The sequence below is a fragment of the Cucumis sativus genome, chromosome 1 (assembly GCF_000004075.3).
Source record: "Cucumis sativus cultivar 9930 chromosome 1, Cucumber_9930_V3, whole genome shotgun sequence".
Taxonomy (NCBI): Eukaryota; Viridiplantae; Streptophyta; class Magnoliopsida; order Cucurbitales; family Cucurbitaceae; genus Cucumis; species Cucumis sativus.
The window spans coordinates 1,750,342-1,773,418 of record NC_026655.2 but is presented as its reverse complement, the minus strand read 5'-3'; the positions used below and the strand labels follow the sequence as shown (position 1 = coordinate 1,773,418).

The following is a 23,077-nucleotide window of genomic DNA, read 5'->3' as shown; positions in this document are numbered from 1 at the left end:
AACTTTAAACTACCAACTGTATCAACATAAGCCTGGTTTTTACGGTTTATATCAAATTAAACCTCAAACTCATATATGTATCGATTTAAATATAAACTTTCACGTAAATAACAATTTGAACCTCAAATACGTTTTATGTATAAAGTAATATGTGTATTACTTAATTTTATTTGGATATATGCATAAAAAATTTAGACGTTTAAGGTTTAAATTGATACATAAACGGAGTTTAATATTTAAATTTTTACCATCATCAGTTGAAAGTTTACATTTAAATTGTTACCCTCCCAATGTTACTATACAATTATTTTATATGTTTAATTAAACTAACATATGCTTTAGAAAGATTAAGAAATGGAATGCACATATCATCCAGCAGTTTGCCAATTTGGACAGATTGTTCGTCGAATTCGAAATTCCGCGCACACCCATACTCACAGCAACTCAAGCCGCCTTCCTCAATCACGTACCTGCCGGACGCCAGTCCTCACTTCGCCGCTCCCCGCCGTCTACCACCGGCAATTTTTTACCTCCATCTTTCGGACTTCTCTCAATCCACCGCCTCTCTCTCTTTCTCTCTCTCATTGTAGATTCCAGGATTTTGAATAACCTCGAATCGATTTATCAACCACTTCGTTTCTTAGAGCAAATTTCAGCGAATGGACTTAAGTGTTTGGTTAGTTTTATGGGGTTATTGTTTAATTTGTTTACCCATTATTATTGGACATTGATTTGATGTTACCCATGATGTTTTGGACGTTAGATTGAAGATTTGGAGAGTGTTAAAGTTGCCGTCCAACAATTTTGAAAGGATTTCGGTGACTTTTTGGTAAGTGTTCAAGTGTTTTAAACATTTCTGGATTGGTTAAAAATGGTGGAATTGGGTTTTATACTCTTGTTTTATGTGTAGATTCATTTCTTTGGGCTAAGATTGTAAGTGATTTTACTGCAAACCATGTGTTGGGTACGCTGTTTGCTGTTTGTAGTGTTTGAGTGAAATTTATGTTTTGGATTTACGGCCTAAAGTTTGGGATTAAGTTTGATAGTATTTTTATTAGGGGGTTTTGATCCAAGTTTTGCTCTAGGCTAAGAAGAAGATCAATTTCTTATTTTTTGGACTCAATTTTGAGGTAAGCAAATATACTACTGGGATGCTTATGTGTAGGAAAAATAAATAAAATGTTATTTTGGGCTATGCCAAATAATTTTAGAAAAGCTCATTATTTCTTGCATGACTGAAACAATTTTATAATCATGCTATGAACATTATGAATTGTTAGTATGATATAACTGTATGATTTGGGACCCCCATTGCATGTTGCATGCTAGATAAGTAAAGTGACAATTTTCCCTCCTATCACAAGCTATGTATGATCGTGATCCTATAAGTTCATTACTATGTATGATCGTGCTCCTATGGGTTCACTACTACGTATGGCTGTGATCTTACAACCTCATGAATTCACCACTAAGTATGGTTGTGATCCTTAATAATTTTTTTTGCCTTTGTCGCTATCAATCATACAAAATAGAATTGTTGGTATTATTATTATTTATATCTTTCTCAAATTTAATACATAATTTGTCATTTGAATCCTCTTGTTGGTTATTGGTAACCTTTTTGTTTAACTATTATCAAACTCAATTTCAGGGAGATGGGGGGCGAAAATGACTTGAAAACATGGGTTTCGGATCAGTTAATGTCATTGCTTGGTTTTTCTCAGCCAACGATCGTGCAGTATATGATTGGACTATGTACTGCTTCTCCTTGTTTAGTGATTTAATGTCTTTGGGTATTTTCAATTATGAATCGTAAAAGATATGGTATTTATGGCATATTTTTACGTTGACCATTCTATTGCAGCCAAACAAGCAACATCACCTGCCGATGTTGTGAACAAGTTGGTGATAGATTTTTCCTTGCCATCTTCTGGTGAAACACTGGCTTTTGCTGAAGGAATTTTCTCCAGAGTGCCACGCAAGCAATCATCTGGTTTAAATGTATTAATTAATTTTATTTACAATTAACATGTGATTCATATATTACGTGTTTTTTAATCCTCTGTTGTTCCATCCCCTTTACTTATTGCATTTACAACTTTATTGACTTATTTTTCCTCGTCGGTCATGTCCTTGAGTATAATTTTTTGCTGTTCTGCCTCAGCTTTATCAGAAGCAAGAGAGAGAAGCAGCAATGTTGGCAAGAAAGCAAACAACATATGCACTACTTGATGCTGATGACGAAGATGATGTTGAAGATAAAGGACGCAGCAGTGATCTCAAAGAAACAGAAAACCGAAAGAAACATTTTAGAAGGAAAAATGAATATCAAGAAGATGAAGATGATGAAAAGGTATGATATATGGAATGGTATATATAGTGTGCGTGTTCTTTTAAGTGGGTTATCTTTTCTCTAACTTGATGGGACAATGCAGGAAAGTGCTCTTGAAAGAGAAAATAGACAGGTTAAACGACGGCAACGGGCATCCAGTTCTGAAGATGAAAGCTCTGAGGTACATGTTTAGGCTTATTTGGGACTAACCTTCTTAATTAATAATGTCAAAGTTTCTTTGAAATTGGGATGTATCTTTTACTTGGATAAAAACCTATTCAGTGAAACAATTTTTCTTAAAATCAAGTTATATTGAAATGCAGTCGGAGGAGGAGCGATTACGAGATCAAAGAGAGAGGGAGCAATTAGAGCGAAATATAAGGGAAAGGGATGCTGCAGGAACCAAGAAGGTATGCTTGTGTAGAACTAACTTGCTAGCCTCTTGTTTTTTCTATATCTTTAGAAAATGATTCATCCTTTCTACACTGATGTTATAAGCACTTCAGTAAGTGTTTCTTGTTCTGATTCTAGTCATTCTATGACAGTTAACAGAGCAAAAATTGAGCAGGAAGGAGGAAGGTAACTGATCTTTAATTTAATCTATACATTGTTATAAGGGAAATGACATGCACTTTTTTCAGCTTACACTATTATCCTCGTCCATCTAATGTTTAACAGAAGAGGCAATTCGGAGATCAGAAGCTTTGGAGAATGATGGAATTGATACTTTGAGGTTTACTACTGCTACCTTTACTCAGTGTTCTTCATGGTTTTACTTTCCCTATTATCTTGAGATTGATATTTAATTCTTACAGAGTTTAATGAGTATGTGAAATAGTTGCATGTGGCTCAAGTTTAAAAGGCAGCCAAACATTAACTGGATGAGTGCAGTTATAGCATTACTATAGGATCTATCTTGGATTTGAATAATAAGATAATCTAGGAGAATTACAGTATTTGGAATGGAACTTAAACACTAACTAAATTTTGTAGGCATCTGTTAGACCTACTAACACCCATCGATGCTTAGGCAATCGCAGGCCCATCTCTTTTTGGCATGATTCTTGGCTAAGTTGTGAAGTTATTGCTCTTGCTTTCACTCTTTTCCATTTAACTACTCGGCCTTCTACTGCTAGTATAGTTGCTGAAGTGAAGTTTGAAATTGTGATCAGGCTACTTAATTTCTAGTTGGCGAACTTTCTTGTATCCAACCTTCACGTGTTTGGGGTTCTTTCTCCTTATTTATTTATTCAATGAAATTTCTTTAAGAAAGAAAGAAAGAAGGAAAGAGAGAGAGAGAGAGAGAAGAAGAAAGAAAGAAAAAAACTCTTATGGTTGGGGCTTCTGGTTTTTCTTTATCAACGCTTGCAACAATGAAAAGGTTTTGCTTCCAATCAAAGTTTGATGTTGCTACAGAAGTTATGTGCTCCGAAGCACGTAACGAGGATGTGGGGAGAACATAATGAAACAGTTTGGAGAGAGAACAAAGAAGCTCCATTCATGATTCATATTGACCTTCTATTGCTTAAAGGTCCTTTTGATGATCAAGTTCCATCTGTCGTTTGACATGCCCACCATCTTTTAGTAACTTAGTTTTTTATATAATAAAAAAATTGGAGCATCTTAGGAGTTCTCTTCTGGGGAACAATGGAACATGTAGATGCTGACGATCAAACCTGTTGGAGATATTATACTCATTTTCCAGATTGAATTGCTGCAATCGTCAAGAAATAGCTTGTAGTGAGCAATATAGTTTCAAGGTGTTTCTGCTGCAATTTTCATGGTCATTCCAACTGAATCATCCTGCCTTTCAATTTTGTAATGTTCTTATGACAAGATACCAAGGCCCTCAACCCGTCAATTTTATAGTTTCTTAATCCAATATGTTCTGGTAAAAATGCTTACATAAGTTTTTAACATATTTGTTATAAAACACAAGGGAAGACACGTTGTATTGAATATGTAAAGAATTAGGAATTATGGTGTGTAATGAATGTAAATACAGAGTGATAATTGATGAATGCCCATTAATAATGAAATTTTAGATACTCATCCTCTAACTTTCTTTACTTTTTCAGGAAAGTTTCAAGACAGGAGTATTTAAAGAAAAGGGAGGAGAAGAAACTGGAAGAAATCAGGTATAATGGGATGTATTCAGTTGGTACAGTTGTTTCTCATCCTTATTATTACTGTTATTTTTTCATTTGGGGTCAAGTTTCCATCCAAGGAATTGAAGAACATTGCATAGTTCTCTCAATTAATTTCGTTTTGTCAGAATTGTGATGTCATTCTCTCTCTCTCTCTCTCTCTCTCTCGCTTCATCTCATCTTCTCTTTGATTTCTCCAATTTCGTGGTGATCAATACCAGAGATGATATAGAAGATGAGCAATATCTTTTTGAAGGTGTGAAGCTTACTGATGCAGAATATCGGGAGCTAAAGTAAGAGTTTCATTATTTTTTGCCTTTTCCTTTGTTCTTTTTATTTTTAAATAATTATTTCACTAGTTAGTAGTTTGGCTCTCTCTCTAATTTCATTGTATTTCACTGTGTCTGTTTGTATGCTTATGATTGAACTGTCTCCCTAAGTTCTTTAGGTGTTCAGTTATTTTCATGGGAGATAGTAGTTTGGCTTCTCTTTGTAGGATCATATGTGGTCGCACAATATTTACTTTTATATGGTGGATGGGTTTAGTGTGTTCTATATATTCTGCCGCAAATATTTCTTTGTGTATGAAATAAACAAATGAGTTATGGTTAATGATGATGTCTCTTTCTTGTTTCATGTATTCAGATATCATTGTAATTGTAATTTTTGTTTTTAGTTCACTACATAGAACTTGGTCCTTCCTACCATATTGGTTTCATGCAATCTTATGCCATTAAATTTCTGAATATGTTCTTCGTGGGCGATCACCGGATGTGTTCTGCTGTGGATCTTTTTCCCATATAGGATCCAATGAGTCTATACGCCTTGCTCTTTATGGTTTATGGATGTGCTTTTACTTGTGTCCGTGAATCATATCTTTTAAGTAGTCCACTCATTATTTTATATTGCAAACAGGTCTTATATGATCAGTACATAGGAAGATCTTATCATAATTAGCTTTTCATCGTGCTGTATTGATCCTTTTTGTTCATTAGTTCTGGTTCAGTTTGGAAATTTTTAGATTCAAATATTTAATTTTTATTTGATGTTCAGATATTCTCTTTTTACTATCTAAAGACAATAGAAGTTTGCTGGTATAAGTTTATGAAAATGAAGCCTGCTGAAATATTTTGTTTGTCATTTCCAGGTATAAGAAGGAAATATATGAGCTTGTGAAGAAGCGGACAGACGAGGCTGATGACATCAATGAGGTCATATCTTTGTTGATCTTTCCATCTTTGTTTCTTCATTGTCGTCATTCTTCATTCCATTCTTTCTCCTCTCTCTCTCTTCTTTCTTTTAACGTGCCTGATGAGGATTTTGACAGATTAATTGAAATTCCTGGAGTAAGATAAATTGAAATAAAATGGAAAGCTAAAGTTTTAAACATAATCATCTACTTTTTTGTAATATAAAGAGTTTGCTTGTTTTTTCGTCAAGAAAGAGGGAGTTATTTATGAGTGCATAGTTCTTTTAGTTTGCATATTGCCATTAGCGAAAATTCATCATATCCATTTTCTAAATAAGTGGTGTAGGTCAGTTCACATTGTTATGAATATTGAGAGGGAAAATTATGCTAACTCGTGCGAATCATTCTTTCTCCATTTTCTTAATTTCCTTCTCAGTTGAAAAGAAATATATTGGATGGCTAAAAGACATCCAATTTATCCATAATCGTTTTTAAAAGCTTCCTTTCAGGATAAAACACCATTTTTAAAAAACGGGAATGGGCCTCTTTATTAATATAAAAAAAAGAGACTAATGCTCAAAGTACAAGAGACATATACCAAGAGCAAAAAGGACAGAAAGAACAGATACAGCATAAACCGAGACGAGAGAACATAATAACATATCCAGATATAACTCTGTTGTTTCTTCAATAAAGCAATGCCTTTTTATTACTATTATACTTCATTTATTGATGAATTACACATTTCATGTTTCGGTATATTGGAGTGCAGTACAGGATGCCTGAAGCTTATGATCAGGAAGGGGGTGTTAATCAGGATAAGAGGTTTGCGGTGGCTATGCAGCGGTATAGGTTAGTTTGGAAACCTATTCTATTTCCATATACGTTTTTAAGTTGATTTTAAAGGGAGTATAACTGTAAAAATAATTAGAAAGGTCCTATGGGAGCAGTGAAACTTTGTCATCTATTTCCGCTCTGTCATTGTTCCTTGTAATCTTGTCAATTTTTTTTGAAATATTGTTATCCTTACAGGGATTCAGGTGCTGCTGATAAAATGAACCCGTTTGCAGAACAAGAGGCATGGGAGGAACACCAAATAGGTAAGTGCCAATTCTCTGAAGACCTAGTAGTGCTCCTACGTCAGATTCTGAAACAAAATTATCCTTTAGGGAAAGCAACGATGAAATTTGGTTCGAAAAACAAAAAGCAATCATCAGATGACTATCAGTAAGTATTTTTATGGTTCTGAATTTTTCCTTGTATGTTTATGAAGTTTTATTAGAATATTTCACTAGTGCTACGTTTCTTGTTCGATTTTAATGTTCATTAATAATACAAGGTGGGTTGCCATCTTTTATTTGGAACATATAATATCTTCCATTACATTTTTTTCAAAATGTTCTCATTTAATTTATCCCTCATAGCAGGCTATTATTATAGAGAAAATGAACATCTCCTGAATCTTTCTTTTTGTTTTAGGTTTGTATTTGAGGATCAGATTGAGTTTATTAAGGCATCAGTTATGGAAGGTGATGAGGTATGGCTTAAACTTTGGAAAGTTACTAAATGCAGTTGTGAGTACTATAGTAAAAATCTTGTTTATTTCATGCTACCTTCATTTGTTCTTGGCAGTTTGTTGATGAGCGTCAGACTGAATCACTTGAGAAGTCCAAGGCTCAGTCAGCTCTGGAGAAGCTGCAGGTTTTGATTATGATCCCTTTTTTTCTTTTTTTTTTTCCCTCTAGAGGCAACAACTTTTGTTGAAAAGAATGAAAGAATTCAAGTACATACAAAAAGAAAAAAGCCCAACAAAAAACCTCCCATGAAAGGAAGGGGATCCAACTAAGAGAAATATTACACGAATAGTTGTTTAATACTCATTGTATTCGTAATTAGGTCTTAGTAACCGATTAGATGGGTTTGGATGAATGGAGGCAATTAACTTTCTTAGGAGATGATGAGTAATATGTTCATAATTAGGAATATAGGTTTTAAGTAGTAACAGATTGGATGGGTTTCAAGATGAATGGGAGGCAATGGAGTTTCTTTTGAGATGATGATTAATATGTGCTACTTTTAACATTAATTTTTGGTCAACTTTGTTTTCAACAGTTCTCTTTTCAGCAAGATCTTATCTTTTTTTATCGTTAATAATGGTACGTGGTGTTTACTGTCAATTTGCAACTGAATGAGAACTATTTTTTTATTTGCCAAGGAGGAGAGGAAAACACTGCCAATCTATCCATATCGTGATCAGTTACTTCAAGCTGTCAACGATTATCAGGTGGGTTTCTTTTCTTTATTGGGTGGATGAGTATTGCATTAGCTCAAACATTTTCAAGATGTATCTGTTCACCACTTTTCACAAAAAGAAAAATGTGGAGGTGCGGTAGATTAGGGGTACTATACTAAACTAAAGACTAGGAGCTCTCCGACTATAACTAAAGAATATTAAACTTGTTGATTTTATGGAATTAATCTATATTTCATTAATTACTTAATAGAGATACAAGCCTATATATAACCATAGAGAAATACACTTAAGGAAATAATATCAAATAATATCTCCAGAATAATATCTCCTAAGAATAATATCTCCTAAGAATAATATCTCCTAAGAATAATCTAATTATATTAATAAAACTTACTGACATAAGAAGCCGATATTATACCACTTGATGTCAAAGCTCATACAGTTTCGTCCTATGTCAATCACCTATGTCTCAGATTCCCATTATCACGTAGTTGCAAAATAGCAAACACCATGTACGAATATTTCTTTAGGTGGATAATGGGAGTTAAGGAGACAAATTTACAATGAAGGTACAATTGAAAATTCTTTTCTAACCTCCTACTCAAGTGGTAGTGAACACAGATGTGATCAATTTTTTTTTTTCTTTTTTAACCTCTTTATCATTTTCAAGCATGCTGAGGGATAAGGACCAGACTAGGAAGTGAAATCTTTTAGGCACCTTTTAATATTCGGTTATCTTTAGACTAATTTCTGCATACATGCACGGAATTTAATTATAACCCTGGATGTTTTACTTCTATAGGTTCTTGTGATTGTTGGTGAAACTGGCTCTGGGAAGACCACACAGATACCTCAATATCTTCATGAAGCTGGGTACACAAAGCGAGGAAAAGTACGACCTTACATTCTTACCATATTGACTTTTTGTTTGTTGTTTGGAGCTTCTGGATGTTCATTTGTAGGAATTCTTACATTATTCTCTTATTGGTCGAACACAAAATGCTTCACATTGCCTTCTTTCTCATTAAAAAAAAGCTTTATATTGGAGATTCTGGATTTCTAATTCCTCTTCTAGTTTTGATTTGGGAGTTGGTTGCAAATTGTAGTTGAGCAAACAAAGTGCTGGATGTGCTTGTATTTAGTTATCAATTGAATAATTTGTTAGAATTTTTCTGTTTCCCTGAGATGTAAAATTCATTTTCATGCTATCTTCTTAAGGTTGGATGCACACAACCACGTCGAGTTGCTGCTATGAGCATTGCTGCTCGAGTATCTCAAGAACTGGGTGTCAAGCTTGGGCATGAGGTGATGTTGCCATGACTGTAAACTTAATGCCTTTGCCCTTCCACGAATTATTTTGATACTATGTGTATCTTGTTACATAATTTGTTTTACGTTATACTTGTCTTATCTTATTTATTTCGTAGTTTTAAAGATGGGACAAATAACGCCTCTTTCATTGTTTGCTTACTAACTTCCATTACAAATATATGCAACCTCCTTTGGTTTTTTGTTTCACTCTCATATTGGTATCTAGCGAATATATCGTGGTATTTGTTACATTGAACATAAATACATCATTTGAATTCCCGGAATGTATTTCTTTTAGTACTCATCTCTTCCTAATATTTTTAGGTTGGTTATTCAATACGTTTTGAGGACTGTACGTCAGATAAGACTGTTTTAAAGTACATGACAGATGGGATGTTGTTACGAGAATTCCTTGGTGAACCTGACCTTGCAAGCTACAGGTGCACCTTACTGCATATTTGATGTTTATTCATAATCTGAGTCAATTAGCCTCTTTTCTAACTTTGCAATATTATTGAAATCCTTTTTTCAGTGTCGTAATGGTGGATGAGGCTCATGAAAGAACATTATCAACTGATGTTCTATTTGGATTAGTGAAGGTGAGTTGGAGTTCCAACGATAACTTTACTTTGTGCATGATGCATTTTACGTTTCATTTCTTTGTATCTCGTTTCTTTCAGTTAGCTCAACTATTTTTGTTATTTTTTCTCCTTTCCAATTTTTTTTTCCCTAATAGGACATTGCTAGGTTTCGACCTGATTTAAAGTTGCTAATTTCAAGTGCAACACTTGATGCTGAGAAGTTCAGTGATTACTTTGATTCGGCTCCAATATTTAAAATTCCTGGTAGACGTTATCCGGTAGAAATTAACTTCACAAAAGCTCCAGAAGCAGACTATTTAGATGCAGCAATCGTGACTGCACTTCAGATCCATGTCACAAAGCCTCCAGGAGATATATTGGTGTTTCTCACTGGTCAAGAAGAGATTGAAGCGGCTGAGGAAATAATGAAACATAGAACTCGGGGACTGGGCACCAAAATTGCAGAACTCATTATATGCCCCATATATGCTAACTTACCAACAGAGCTACAGGCTAAGATATTTGAACCCACACCCGATGGAGCAAGGAAAGTTGTTCTAGCAACTAATATAGCAGAGACATCCTTGACGATTGATGGGATAAAATATGTCATTGATCCTGGTTTTTCAAAAATAAAGTCCTATAACCCAAGGACTGGGATGGAGGCGTTGCAAGTGAGTCCTATCTCTAAAGCATCGGCAAATCAGAGAGCAGGTCGTTCTGGACGAACAGGCCCTGGGATGTGCTTTCGTTTGTATACTGCTTATAGTTATTATAATGAGATGGAAGACAATACAGTACCCGAAATACAAAGAACAAACCTTGCTAATGTGGTGCTTACACTTAAGAGCCTTGGTATTCATGATTTGGTAAATTTTGATTTTATGGACCAGCCTCCATCTGAAGCATTGCTAAAAGCTTTGGAACTGCTTTATGCTCTTGGTGCTCTAAATAAACTTGGTGAATTAACTAAGTTGGGTAGGCGGATGGCAGAGTTTCCTCTTGACCCCATGCTTTCTAAGATGATGGTTGCGTCTGAAAAATTCAAGTGTTCAGATGAGATTATTTCTATTGCAGCTATGCTTTCTATTGGAAATTCTATTTTTTACCGTCCTAAGGATAAACAAGTTCATGCAGACAATGCTCGGATGAATTTTCACACTGGGAATGTGGGGGATCACATTGCACTATTGAAGGTTTCATTTCTCTAGCAACTTTTTTTCTAATACTTTTTACATTCTTAAACACACATTTTGAATTTATGTAGTTATAAAATTGAGTTTCACACCATTTAAAATGATAGCATCGTTAATTGTTAGTTACTTTAAAAAAAATTATTTATTGGGCCTTTTCTCATGGACAACCATTCATTTTTATGACACATATTCTTGAACTTGGTTAAGTTGGGCATTAAAAAATTGTAGTTCCAAATTGCAAGTATGGAATTGTTATTTTTTTTTAAAATATTTTAAATTTATTATTTAGGTCTACAACTCATGGAGGGAAACTAATTACTCTACGCAATGGTGCTACGAGAACTACATCCAGGTTGCTATAACACTTGGCTCATTACTATTTCTACTTTTTGAGGAATCCGGTCATTTCTCTTTCGCAGAGCTGATATATTGCCCTTTGTATTTGCTAGGTTAGAAGTATGAAACGTGCCAGAGATATCAGAGATCAACTTGAAGGGCTTTTGGAAAGAGTTGAAATCGAATTAACTTCAAATTTGAATGACTTAGATGCGATAAAGAAGACTATAATATCTGGTACGTGGAAATAATAAATTATTCCTCAGTGTTAATAATCTGAGTTCTGTAAAGCCGTTCTTTTCACTTTTAGTCATGAAACATGAATATTGACATACATGACTGATACTGTTTGGTTCCCCTTTAAATAGACAGGTTTTTAAGTTGTTAATGCTGTCCAAACAAATATCAAATATGTATCATTCAGCGGCAGGCTGAAAATTTGTAGAATTATTAAGCCCCTAATCTTAAAAGTAGTGCTACGGATTAGCTTTTGACAAAGATGGAGATATCTTTCATCTTTGTATGAAGATTTTATGCCTTAATTAGTCCTGTTACAATAAGTCTTGAAGATAGCAGGAAATTGATAGATATACTTAAATTGTGTAGAATAGTTGAAGTTCGAGAAACCTTTCTAGATATTGTTTAAGTGGAGATGTGGAAAAACTTGAGTATTTACTAATTTGAAAGAATGTTTTTTTCTTCCATTGGGTTCTGCAATTTTTTTTATTAAAATTGTTTTTCAGGATATTTCCCTCACTCTGCTAAGTTGCAAAAGAATGGCTCTTATCGGACTGTTAAACATCCGCAGACGGTTCATATACATCCCAGCTCAGGGTTGGCTCAGGTATGTTGTTACCCACAACTACGAACATTGGTCCCTGTTGTGGGAGTGTTGCTTGATTCCTTATGGTTTTAGAATGAGTGCATGGTTCTGAGTTCACACCATAGCTCTTATTTTAGAAGCTATTTGTTTTAACTACCAAAAAATGTCAGATTATTTTCATTCTAAATTGAAAATGAACTATCGATTATTAATAAAAGTTCTTTAGTTTTGTTTTTTATTAGAATTGTTGACAATGATTGGTTTCCTAAAGAAGAACAGTAAAAGTGAAACAAAAATATTTTGCAATGAATTTCTAGGAGGAACTACTAGCTTTTATTTGGTATTTCATTATTTTGATTCACCGTCTCAGGTTCTTCCAAGATGGGTTGTATACCATGAATTGGTATGTACCTCAAAAGAGTACATGAGACAGGTGATACTTTCTACCCTCTACTTATCCATTTAAATTTCTTCTTCTGTCATCTCAACTTATATGTTACTTATCAATTGAGTTACAGGTAACGGAGTTGAAGCCTGAATGGTTGGTTGAAATTGCTCCACACTTCTATCAGCTCAAGGATGTTGAAGATTGTACGCTCCCTTTCATTATCTTTCAAATCAAGCAAATATTTAGCTACATATTCAGAAAATGATTGGCGAAGTTTGAATTTTTAATCAGTTTTCAAAAGGAAAAAAAAAAGTTTATGAAACCTGTTGTTCTTTAGTTTCATAAAGAAATGTTTTGTTTTTTTAACATGGGTCAAAGTGTATAACTCAATGGTTGTCAACTAGAACTGAATTACTTCAACATATGTCGAATCATTCATGATATAGCTAATCTAAGCTTGAAGCTGGATAGAACAAGAAAAAATTTGTGGATGTCTTAGTCCTTGGATTATAATAATAAAAACAATTTAAGTTTTATACTTAATGAGCTATGCCCTTTTTTATTTTACAAACTTTCTGAAGAGTCGTAACTTTGTTTTGATAGTGAGTTCAAAGAAGATGCCTCGCGGACAAGGTCGTGCCAGTGCTCCTGGAGAAGCAGGAAGTTAAAGGAAGTTAGAACGACTCAGTTGGTTGCCTTCGGTGCTGACAAAGTAGATATGCGATTATCCGACACGATATCAACTAGAGCTGCATGTTTCAAACAAAATCTCTATGAATCACCTCCACCTCAAGATGCTTTACTTACTAACCTAATCTGTATGTATCGTCTGTACATGTCTAAACTTTAACATTACAATTAGAGATTGTACATTAAAAATAGGAACTTAGGCAATTTTTGTAAGGTATCTAATGGAAGCTTTAGAAGAGGAAGTCATCACTATTAGTTTGTTTTACGCAATGAATTCTTTGTCGATAATATCTATCAAAGGGCTATTTGGCCAGAGCGTAGACCTATTTTGTGAAGAACTCGAATTTTGAACTTAGACACTTCTCACTGTTTCGTCAAATTGTATTTCATAGTAAAATAAAAGTTGCAATTTTGTCAAAATTTGTGAGTTATGGAAATTGGCAAAGTTGTTTATTAGATTATGCGTGCAAAATTTGGGTACAGCAAAGCTGTACAAAAGATGGAAATTGGGAGCAATGCAGGCAAATAATTTCTTAGGACAACGAAAATAAAAACAAGTTTTGAATATAATATCTAAAGTTTAACACTTGACAAACTTATTCTATATAAAATTGAAATTTTGATGATTTGTAAGGTTTGAAATTTATAGATATTCTCACTTCTTAGTTGCGAGTTTCACACGTTACAAGTCAATTATAATGAATCAGCTGTAGTTGTGACCTCAAGTTGATCATAACCATTCAGTTGGTAGTTTGTCATAATTGCAAGTTAAAAACTACCGAAGTCAATCAAATTTTAATATCGAATCTCTAATATCGGTTCAACGTTGGCTTTAAATATTTGCCTTCTCAAATATTCGGCTTAGCTTTGGTTCGGTTTTATCAAATAACTAGTCACACTAAGCCACATTCACCAAAAAAAAAAAAGACAAAATCATTGAAAAACTGGAAAAAAAAATAGATTTCATAAATCAACAATCTATTAATCTATTAAAAGCCCAAAAGGGAAAAATCAAATGTTAACTCACCGTTCCTTTTAGATAATTTGGAATGAAAGATATAGAAAGTTATTTGCGTACTCATAAATTATAAAATAACGGATGGAATCCAAATTTTAGGATGCCCTCTCTCTCGATCTCGCTCTATAAATGAATGCTAAGCCATGAGATTGAAGATTTTGGATGCAAAATTGCTTCCACTGTATCCCCTTCACGATTCCATTTACTTCTAGCTCGAGAAATTGGATTTCTGAAGTCGAAATAGTGAGTATATTTTTCTAATTTGCGTGAATTTTCTGGAATCAGGTTTTTCTGAGCCAAGTTTCCGTAAATTGGGTGTAAAAATAAGTTATTAGAATCAGGAAATGGAATTTGCTGGTACTTAGCCATGTGCGGCTTTTTCATGTTTAGAGTTTGATTATATTTCTCTGTTAATATTTTCAGGGGAGTCATTTGATGGGTTGGTTCTTGGTTATTTCTGCCTTGGTTGTAATTTGGATTGCTTCATTATGCAAAATCTTTTCATCTTATAGCAGTGGTGGTTTCTTAAATGGTAATAATCACGAACTGTTCTGTTAAATTTTCTCTCTTCTTTTGCACTAAAATACGATCCTTTGGCTTTGACATTTAGATGTCACTCCTCAAAAGAGAAATATCTTGCTGGTCATTGCCCATCCAGATGATGAGTCTATGTAAGCATTTTAGATGTCTTCATTCTTCATTTTCTTTTGCTGGGTTTATATCTTGCTCCAAAATATGTTATTGTTTTTTTTTTTTTTTTTGAGTAATGAAAGAACTCGTTCTTACCCACCTACCTAGAAATTAATTTACTGCCGAACACTCACGAATATTAAAAAAGAAAGAATATATCTTTCTTACCTATAGAAAAGAGAAGTTCCTTCAGATATCTTCCCTGAAAATTGAACTGATAATGTTAATGTTACTACTTCCATTTGTACTTGTTCAGATTAGAACATGATTTCTGATTCTAATAGACCATTTATTTAACTAGGACTTCAAAATTTAATGTGTGAATTTTTTTAACAACAAAACACCATTTACAAGCAGAAAATTTTAGAAATTATTAATATTTGTTATAATGTATTATATCATTGGAATTGGCTTCTTTTTCTGAACATGCCTCATCAAGTTGTAGTATAATGTGCAATTTTGTTTATATTCCTTCATTATAGTTCAATGTGTATGCAATTTTGTTCCTTTTTTTTTTATATATGGCTCCTGATGCTGTTGTGCTTTCTACACACCTGCAGGTTTTTTTCTCCAACGATAAACTTCCTTACATCAAGGGGACATAAACTTCATATTTTATGCATGTCAATTGGTAATGCACTTCAACAATTCACAAGTTGGTCTTTCTTTATTTACTAATGTAGCAAAATATTGACTTGAATCATTTGAAACCCACAACTTCATACCTTAGGGATTGCTTTCAAAACCTTTTTTACATTTTTTGTTAACAGAATTGTTTTCAAAAGTTTTGAGAGGGTGACTTGTAAATGATAAAATTATTTGTATGTTTAAAATTACTATCCATAAACACATGATTTTTTTTGTAGAAGGAACAACTCTGGTTGCTTTAGAAAAACAAGGCATTCATAACCATAAGAATAAACTTCAGAAACCAGGGAGAACAAATTTTGAAAATCAATTATTCAAACATATTTTTGAAATAGCTTCCAAACAGCCACTTATATTCTATTTTTATGCCATTCATTTATCATATAGGTAATGCAGATGGCATGGGAACCATGCGAAGAGAAGAGTTATACAAAGCTTCCACCGTTCTTAAGGTGTTTGAGCCTAAAATAGACGAAGTATTTACATAAATTTCTGGTATCTCGAACATTTTATTTCTTATCAATGAAAGATGATATTTTTTACAAAAGGAGATAAAAAAATAACAATAAAATTATTTTCTCTGATGTCATGTTTGGTCTAGATATTGTACCTATGAGATTAAAAGTTTCCTGTCGTAAATTCTCAATCCTCTTTGTACGCATGGATTTTTCATTCGATATATTTAGTTTACTCTTTTTTTTTTTTCATTTATTGAAATCTGTTTTTATGGTTATGAAATCTAGGTTCCCCCCAATCAACTGAAGATCCTGGACCATCCAGGTTTGCAGGTGTGACTTCAATAGTGTCTGGCTGAGTTTGATTATACTGTCCCTATTCGACATATCATATGAAGACTGTAATCCAATGTAATAATGCCGTCAGGATGGTTTTGGCAAAGTGTGGGATCATAAATTGCTGGCCGAGATTATTGAACAGGAAATATCAAGCCATGCGATTGACTTGGTACAACGTTGAAATCATATCCACATGCGCTTTTTGTGATCTATAACGTTTTCAGTTTCTATCTAACATGCTTTACATTCCATTCTTTCACTGTTTATGACTTTTAACAGATTATTACTTTTGATAGCTATGGAGTTTCTGGTCACTGTAATCATCGTGATGTGCACAATGGGGTGCGGTAAGCTGACTTCTAAACTAATGCTGCTTTTATTCTTCTTACTGCTTCCTTCAGCATTTCTTGTTTTCTCAAAATTTGTCTCCATTGTAGCTATGGTTTTCAAGGAAGCAACATTTATTGCTGAAATCTTGGAATTGAAATGTTTATGTTGGGCAAATAATTTATCTTTACCCATGTGTAAACAAAAATTAATGTCGTGTGGCTCCTGTTTGAGTAAATAAGGAAAATAATGCATCACGAGTAATGACATATTTAAAAATTGAGTGAGTTGTATACGTCTACACTGTTTCTTCCTTTCTATTTGTAATTGTATATCTATGTATTTATTATTAATTAAAAGAAAATTCTCACTATCAGCTCTAAATGTAGTATAATCAATGATGCATTGCTCCTCCATTGTCCATTCTTATAGAAAAACTCTTTTACCTTTTATCCAATGATGTAAACAGAGATTTCTTACACAATAAGGCTCCACAAAGTTTCGAGGCATGGGAACTAGTAAGTTCTCCTTTTCGATATATTTGATTCTCATTTAATCGCATTTCTATTATGGTTAACTCATGATTTACGATCCCTCGCTCACAGAATTCCTTTTCTTTCTAAATTGAGTTTCCATTTGAATGCTTTGAACTTCAGGGTTCCGCAATTCTTAATTAATATTAGAAAAAATATCTTTCAAAGACATTTGAGGAATTCTTTCCTTATCTGTGTTGAGACTACCGAATGAGATGGAGCCAAGTTATGGCTCAATAAATTATTAGAATTGATTAAATTCATCAATGAATTTAGGCTTGTTGATCTGCCATGTTAAGTCAAAGTGAATGTGAACTTCCAAGTTACCCTCCTGTAAGATTTGTTCCAGGGTTCAACCTTTCTGTGTCCAGTTATTTTTCTACTAGAATAAGAAGAATGCCTCTCTATTTTCCTTTGACATCTCACACAAAAGTAAACCTAAGCCTTTTCAGGTCAACTGTAGCCAAGCACGTTTGCATAATCAACTTCTGAGTTCCCTTTCCAGGAGTTTATGTTCAATTTTCCATGGTTATTTTCAGGTCAGTACCAATATACTGCGGAAGTATAGTGGACCAATTGATATCTGGTTATCTATTTTGTTTTCTGAAGCGCACACAAGGGGAATAACACATTGCTTGGTAAATGAATGTCCACGACAAAGCTTCTTTGCAATGGCTCAGCATGCAAGCCAATGGGTTTGGTATGTTTGTTTTGTGAATTTTATTTGAGATTATAACATAAACTCTTTGTTGACCGTTATTTGAGAGCTTCCCCTGTTACGCTTATTTCATTCTTCCATTCCCTTTCCATTCGTAAAGCAATTTGGATTTGGTCGGCTGGAGAGTACCTCTACATGTTGCTTTAATTGCTCTACTCTTGGATTTGTCAGGTTTCGGAAACTTTTTGTTACATTTTCCAGTTATACCTTTGTCAACACACTCAAAAAAATCAACTAGCCATGCTGTTATCACACCATATGATGTTACAGTATCCACCTATATCTACTACGTGGGAACTGTGCACTGGGATTTCTTCATTTCATGTGAGGTTTAGATTGAAGTCTCTCCCTATTTCTGGTGCATTCTAATGATTGTGCTTTATACAGTATTAAGCATTCACATGTTGATTTTACTGTAACTTAACATGGAGTTCATCAGCACATGTTAGAAATCCATTGACAATTGCATTAACAGAGCTTGAGCCTAACTAAGACCAAATTGGAGAAAGTATTAGGTAGTGATTCTAAACTGATCTTAAGCAAACCTGTGGGAAATAAAGAGAAATTTTGACTGGTAAGGTCTCATACATTTAATAAAAATTAAAGAACGTCAAGCTTTGTACTGAAAACAACACAAAACTTAAATCAACTATTATATAAGATTACCTTAAAAAACGAAGTAACTTTTATATAAACGTCATGGTTAACTCTGAAAACAATTATAAAAATGTGAATCGAGTTGCAAGTAAAAGAAAAAAGACAATGAATATCAGAAGAAGGATTGGTCATAAATCTTTTATCTCTTGAAGGCAGAATCCATCATTTATATCCTTTGGACTTCTATGCCATAACAGGCATATCCTTGAGCCATGGATCCAGTGGTTTTCCAATGGAATACACTATGAATCCAATCTCCCTCAGCTTTTGAACATCAACAACATTTCTGCCGTCAAAGACAAATGCAGGTTTCTGCATTTGTTTAAAAATCCTTTGAAAATCAAGAGTCTTGAATTCATCCCATTCAGTTAGAATGCAGACTCCATGAGCATCTTTAGTCGCCTCATATGGGTCCCAAGCAAAACTGACTTCCTTTGCTGCAGTTGGGCTCACTGGCTGCAAGTGGATTGGATGGTCCCAATCAAACTTGTTCATAGACAAGTCCCTTTGAATCTGATCCGCAGTTACTTGTGGATCATATACACTCAGTTTTGCCTTGTCCCCTAAAAGTCCCTTACAGACATCAATTGCTGGAGTTTCCCTTGTGTCACCTGTATCTTTCTTGAAAGCAAATCCAAGGATCGCTATCTTTTTTCCTGAAACTGTATTGAACATTGAAGAGACAACCCGGTTCACAAATCGATTCTTTTGGTAGTCGTTGACCTTTATCACTTGTTTCCAGTACCCTGCAACTTCATTCAAGCCATTGCATTCACAAATATAAATCAAATTGAGAATGTCCTTCTGAAAACACGATCCACCAAAACCGACACTAGCATTTAGGAACTTGGGTCCAATTCTGGTATCTTTCCCAACAGCGTGGGATACCTGTGACACATCTGCACCAGTAGCCTCACAGAGTGCTGACATGGCATTGATAGAAGAGATCCTTTGAGCCAAAAATGCATTAGCAGCTAACTTTGAGAGCTCTGCTGACCACAGATTCGTGGTGAGAATTCTTTCATCAGGCACCCACTGGGCATATACACTCTTCAAAGCCTGAATTGCCTTGAGACCATCCGGAGTTTCTCTTCCTCCTATGAGAACCCTGTCGGGATTAAATAAATCTTTAATAGCAGTACCCTCAGCAAGGAACTCTGGATTTGATAGAATCTGATATTTGATTCCTTTGCTGTTGTGAGTAAGGATCTTTTCTATTGCCTCAGCTGTTTTAACTGGAACAGTTGATTTTTCAACAACAATCTTGTCTGTTTTCGATACATCGGCAATCATCCTGGCCGCACTCTCCCAATAGGTGAGATCTGCAGCTTTTCCAGCTCCAAGGCCTCGAGTTTTTGTTGGAGTGTTAACTGAAACAAAGATTATATCTGCCTCTGAGACGTGCCTTTCAACATCTGTACTGAAAAATAGATTCTTTCCTCTGCACTGCTTCACTACTTCATCAAGACCAGGCTCATATATGGGGAGTTGATCACTATTCCAGGCTAAGATCTTCGCGACAGAGATATCAACAACTGCTACTTCAATTGTGGGACATTTTAATGCTATCACTGCCATAGTAGGCCCACCAACATACCCAGCTCCAATGCAGCAGATCTTCACCATTTTCCTCAGTTAGATCCTGAATGAACAAATAACCAAAAGATTTATAACAAAGTACGAGCCTTTCTTTTTCTAGGTCGGGTATATCTTTATGTTCCACATTACAATTTCCTTTTCAGAAACGATTGAAAGAAGGGAAAGAGAATCCATGTCAATCAGATTGATCTTTCCTATGCATAAAGAAAGTACTGTGGTGAAAGAGACAAAATCCTTGATTCCTTATCACTTTAGTTGAAGGCCTAAGAATCATTCTATAGGAGAAAGTACAAGCTTAGTTACACCCAGAAATCCTCTATATGTTCAAGATATTTTATGCATATTGCATGTAATAAGAGATTTATCTACAAATATGACATTTTATCCTCATCTATTTTTCTAGACAAATAGCAAGCAGAAAACAATATACAGAACAGTATAGACATTATGAAGAAAAATGTCCAAATGCTTAATTCTTATTCTTAAAACGTAAAAATGATGGATGCAATTAGACTAAATTACCTCTCTATAAACTTGAAGGTGGTTCTCTCGAGTGAATCCTTTAAAATAAAAGAGTAATTTTCTACAAGAAAACAAGGTGGCTAGAACCTCCTTAAATAGTCCAATGAAAAAAAAAATGGCTCCATGAAGTAATAGCTACCATACCTCTGCAACTTTCTCCAAGCAAAGCAAAGCAAAGTCAGATTTCGAAAGCTGGAAAAGGTTCTTCAACACGTTTTGAGAAAGCAGTTCTGCAGAGCAAGTTACAAACAAGGGGCCTTGATTAATGATTTGTAATTTTATATTGGAAAAAAAAAAAAAAAAAAAAACACCTCAAAGGTACGAACCCCTAAATTTTGTTTTATTAATCAATACTTTTAACGTTATATAGACATCATGTCATTCTTAAATAGTGAGAACATGATTTACAATAAACAAGAGAGATGAAAATTTACCAACAATCAAAACCATATTTTCTAAGGTTTACCCATCAAAACGTGGAAAAGGGGTGACAACTGACAAACCCTTTTCTTTTTCTTAAAAGAAATCATAAAAAATAACTAATATTGAGAAAAAAGAAGTATGAATTTTCCAAATCTATATTTGCTAGATGATGACAGACAAAGTTTCCATAAGTTTTACTAAGCTAGAAATGGAAACACTAAGCCAAGAATCAAGCAATCATTCCTTCTATTTCATTGGGAGTATTACACAAGTTTTACCAAAGAAAGAAAAAAAATTCCGATCACATACATGGAAAGAAAGTCTTAATAACATTCCAAGAATGATTAAAATTCAAAGAAAAGATTTGATCAACATCCAAACAGAAATCCCACCTCTAAAAACTAGGGTAAATTTAAAATATCAGAACAAATTGTGTATTGTTTAATAGAAAGTGGTTTTACTAAGAAAGAAGGCAGGCAAGCAAGCAAAGCAAGCAAACAGTGGTAAGTAAGCTGTGAGTTTCTTGTGTAGAGCATAAATGGAGGCATAAATACAGGACGTTGCTCAAAACAATGGGCGGATTCAATTAATCTTTTTTCTTTAATTTAATAAGAAGAGTAAAGAAAGATTAAACAAATGGGGTTTCTGGTAAATTATTAAGGTTGAAATTGAATATTTAATGAGACGATTACTTTAGAAATCGGCCATGAAAATGCAGTTTTGTAGACGAAGGGGTTATTCATTTGAGACGCAACCGATGGAAAAATAGAGAGAGAAAAGAGAAGGCGTTTTCTCGTTACATTTTAGAACGTTATGAGTAACCGATGAAGCAATTTGATCACTTTGAATTAATGCTTTCATAATAACACATTTATGTTCATCTTAGTCCATTCATTGTAGAATAGGTATGAAGTCAAAACAGTGATATTTTGTTATATTTTGGTTCATTTTGCTATTTCAATCGAGAGGAATGAATAATAGACGTCCTCCTCTACCAACAAAGGCATCGGAATCGTTCTATTAAACAATATTGTTTTCTAAAAATTGAGAAATGAAAATAAAAGAGAAAAAACTGATGAATGGATCTTTTTCATTCGCCAGTGATGAAATTTAGAAAATGGAAATTTTAAATTAAAGACAATTTTGAAATTGTATATATATATTTTGAGTCTTTAATGATAAGCAAAGGTTTGAAAATGGTGACTTAAAATTGAAAAGAGAATTCTACATATTATAATTTAGGTCATCTCTATAAAGTCTTTTTGTTTCTCTCCCTTTAAGGTAACTGATTCTAAAAAAATAAGTTGATAATTTTGGTGAAATGTTCCTAAAATAAATCAAGTAGTTTTGTGGAATTTTGATATTATGGATTCTCATTTTTGTTTTAAAATATATAAAATTTGGTGAAAGATGAATTTTTGTGCATTTGCCTAACTTAACGTTAAGTTAAGTAAGAGAACATTTATTAGATAGTTATGTGTTGACGTGAAAGTTAAGTATATATGATGACATTTTGATGGTATTAGATCAATTGGAAAATCAATTAAAAATATATAAAAATTGGTCAAGATGAATTTTTGTGCATTGCCTAACTTAATGTTAAGTTAAGAGAACATTTATTAGATAGTTATGTGTTGACGTGAAAGTCAAGTATAGATCAATTGAAAAATTAATTCAACAAAAGTTCATGAAAATATTTATAAGGTTAAAAATATTGTTTGCCTAAAATGCTAGAAGACGGCTAAAATTTGTAGATCATGATGGAGGAAAATAAACTAAAATTTGAGTTCTCTTTGGTAATCATATTAATTTTTGTTTTTGAAAATTGTATCTATAACTTTTCTATCTCTAATTGATGTCTACTTTTTATTAAGGTTTTCAAAATCTTATTGAAATTTGAA

At 33.7% G+C, this 23,077-nt stretch overlaps 3 protein-coding genes across 12 annotated transcripts; 2 read left to right on the top strand and 1 right to left on the bottom strand.

Annotated features, from left to right (window-relative positions):
- The first annotated feature begins 354 nt into the window (after window positions 1-354).
- On the top strand, window positions 355-13,667 carry LOC101206270 (pre-mRNA-splicing factor ATP-dependent RNA helicase DEAH1). The gene is made up of 29 exons (XM_011662026.2): window positions 355-676; window positions 764-829; window positions 1,652-1,755; window positions 1,865-2,001; window positions 2,165-2,353; window positions 2,436-2,513; window positions 2,656-2,742; window positions 2,878-2,911; window positions 3,011-3,065; window positions 4,411-4,470; window positions 4,701-4,772; window positions 5,627-5,690; window positions 6,441-6,520; window positions 6,701-6,768; window positions 6,838-6,895; window positions 7,148-7,205; window positions 7,301-7,369; window positions 7,884-7,952; window positions 8,725-8,814; window positions 9,141-9,227; window positions 9,558-9,673; window positions 9,766-9,832; window positions 9,970-11,010; window positions 11,300-11,362; window positions 11,460-11,583; window positions 12,090-12,190; window positions 12,540-12,602; window positions 12,688-12,760; window positions 13,161-13,667. Exons 3-29 carry the CDS (start codon window positions 1,656-1,658, stop codon window positions 13,223-13,225), a joined length of 3,168 nt encoding a protein of 1,055 aa, XP_011660328.1. The 5' UTR covers window positions 355-676; window positions 764-829; window positions 1,652-1,655; the 3' UTR covers window positions 13,226-13,667.
- Window positions 13,668-14,292: 625 nt separating this feature from the next.
- LOC101217265 (N-acetylglucosaminyl-phosphatidylinositol de-N-acetylase) lies at window positions 14,293-18,463 on the top strand. 2 transcript variants are annotated; one of them, XM_011662020.2, is made up of 11 exons: window positions 14,293-14,508; window positions 14,689-14,797; window positions 14,876-14,936; window positions 15,516-15,586; window positions 15,991-16,079; window positions 16,347-16,391; window positions 16,486-16,566; window positions 16,677-16,744; window positions 17,194-17,242; window positions 17,797-17,957; window positions 18,147-18,463. In XM_011662020.2, the coding sequence occupies exons 1-11, from the start codon at window positions 14,428-14,430 to the stop codon at window positions 18,211-18,213; spliced, it is 882 nt and encodes a 293-aa protein (XP_011660322.1). In that variant the 5' UTR covers window positions 14,293-14,427; the 3' UTR covers window positions 18,214-18,463. The 2 variants fall into 2 exon arrangements, with proteins under 2 accessions (XP_011660322.1, XP_004138315.1); XM_004138267.3 differs by having other exon boundaries at window positions 14,296-14,508; window positions 15,991-16,055.
- A 152-nt stretch (window positions 18,464-18,615) lies between these two features.
- On the bottom strand, window positions 18,616-21,971 carry LOC101206505 (UDP-glucose 6-dehydrogenase 1). Of its 9 annotated transcripts, none has more exons than XM_031888122.1 (4): window positions 21,869-21,971; window positions 20,898-20,983; window positions 20,754-20,814; window positions 18,616-20,274 (listed from the first exon to the last, which is right to left on the bottom strand). In XM_031888122.1, the coding sequence occupies exon 4, from the start codon at window positions 20,256-20,258 to the stop codon at window positions 18,816-18,818; it is 1,443 nt and encodes a 480-aa protein (XP_031743982.1). In that variant the 5' UTR covers window positions 20,259-20,274; window positions 20,754-20,814; window positions 20,898-20,983; window positions 21,869-21,971; the 3' UTR covers window positions 18,616-18,815. The 9 variants fall into 9 exon arrangements, with proteins under 9 accessions (XP_031743982.1, XP_031743977.1, XP_031743980.1 ...); XM_031888117.1 differs by lacking the exon at window positions 21,869-21,971 and adding an exon at window positions 21,569-21,857; XM_031888120.1 differs by lacking the exon at window positions 21,869-21,971 and adding an exon at window positions 21,638-21,857.
- Between the last annotated feature and the right edge of the window lie 1,106 nt (window positions 21,972-23,077).

Excerpts from the sequence above, each read along its gene's own strand:
- LOC101217265 (XM_011662020.2), top strand. The coding sequence starts at position 14,428 with ATGCAAAATTGCTTCCACTGTATCCCCTTCACGATTCCATTTACTTCT. Across the intron at positions 16,392-16,485 it reads TGGACCATCCAGGTTTGCAG|GATGGTTTTGGCAAAGTGTG; the intron begins GTGTGACTTCAA and ends TAATGCCGTCAG. Across the intron at positions 16,567-16,676 it reads CAAGCCATGCGATTGACTTG|ATTATTACTTTTGATAGCTA; the intron begins GTACAACGTTGA and ends GACTTTTAACAG.
- LOC101206505 (XM_031888122.1), bottom strand. The coding sequence starts at position 20,258 with ATGGTGAAGATCTGCTGCATTGGAGCTGGGTATGTTGGTGGGCCTACT.
- LOC101206270 (XM_011662026.2), top strand. The coding sequence starts at position 1,656 with ATGGGGGGCGAAAATGACTTGAAAACATGGGTTTCGGATCAGTTAATG. Across the intron at positions 6,769-6,837 it reads ATGGGAGGAACACCAAATAG|GGAAAGCAACGATGAAATTT; the intron begins GTAAGTGCCAAT and ends ATTATCCTTTAG. Across the intron at positions 12,761-13,160 it reads GCTCAAGGATGTTGAAGATT|TGAGTTCAAAGAAGATGCCT; the intron begins GTACGCTCCCTT and ends TTGTTTTGATAG.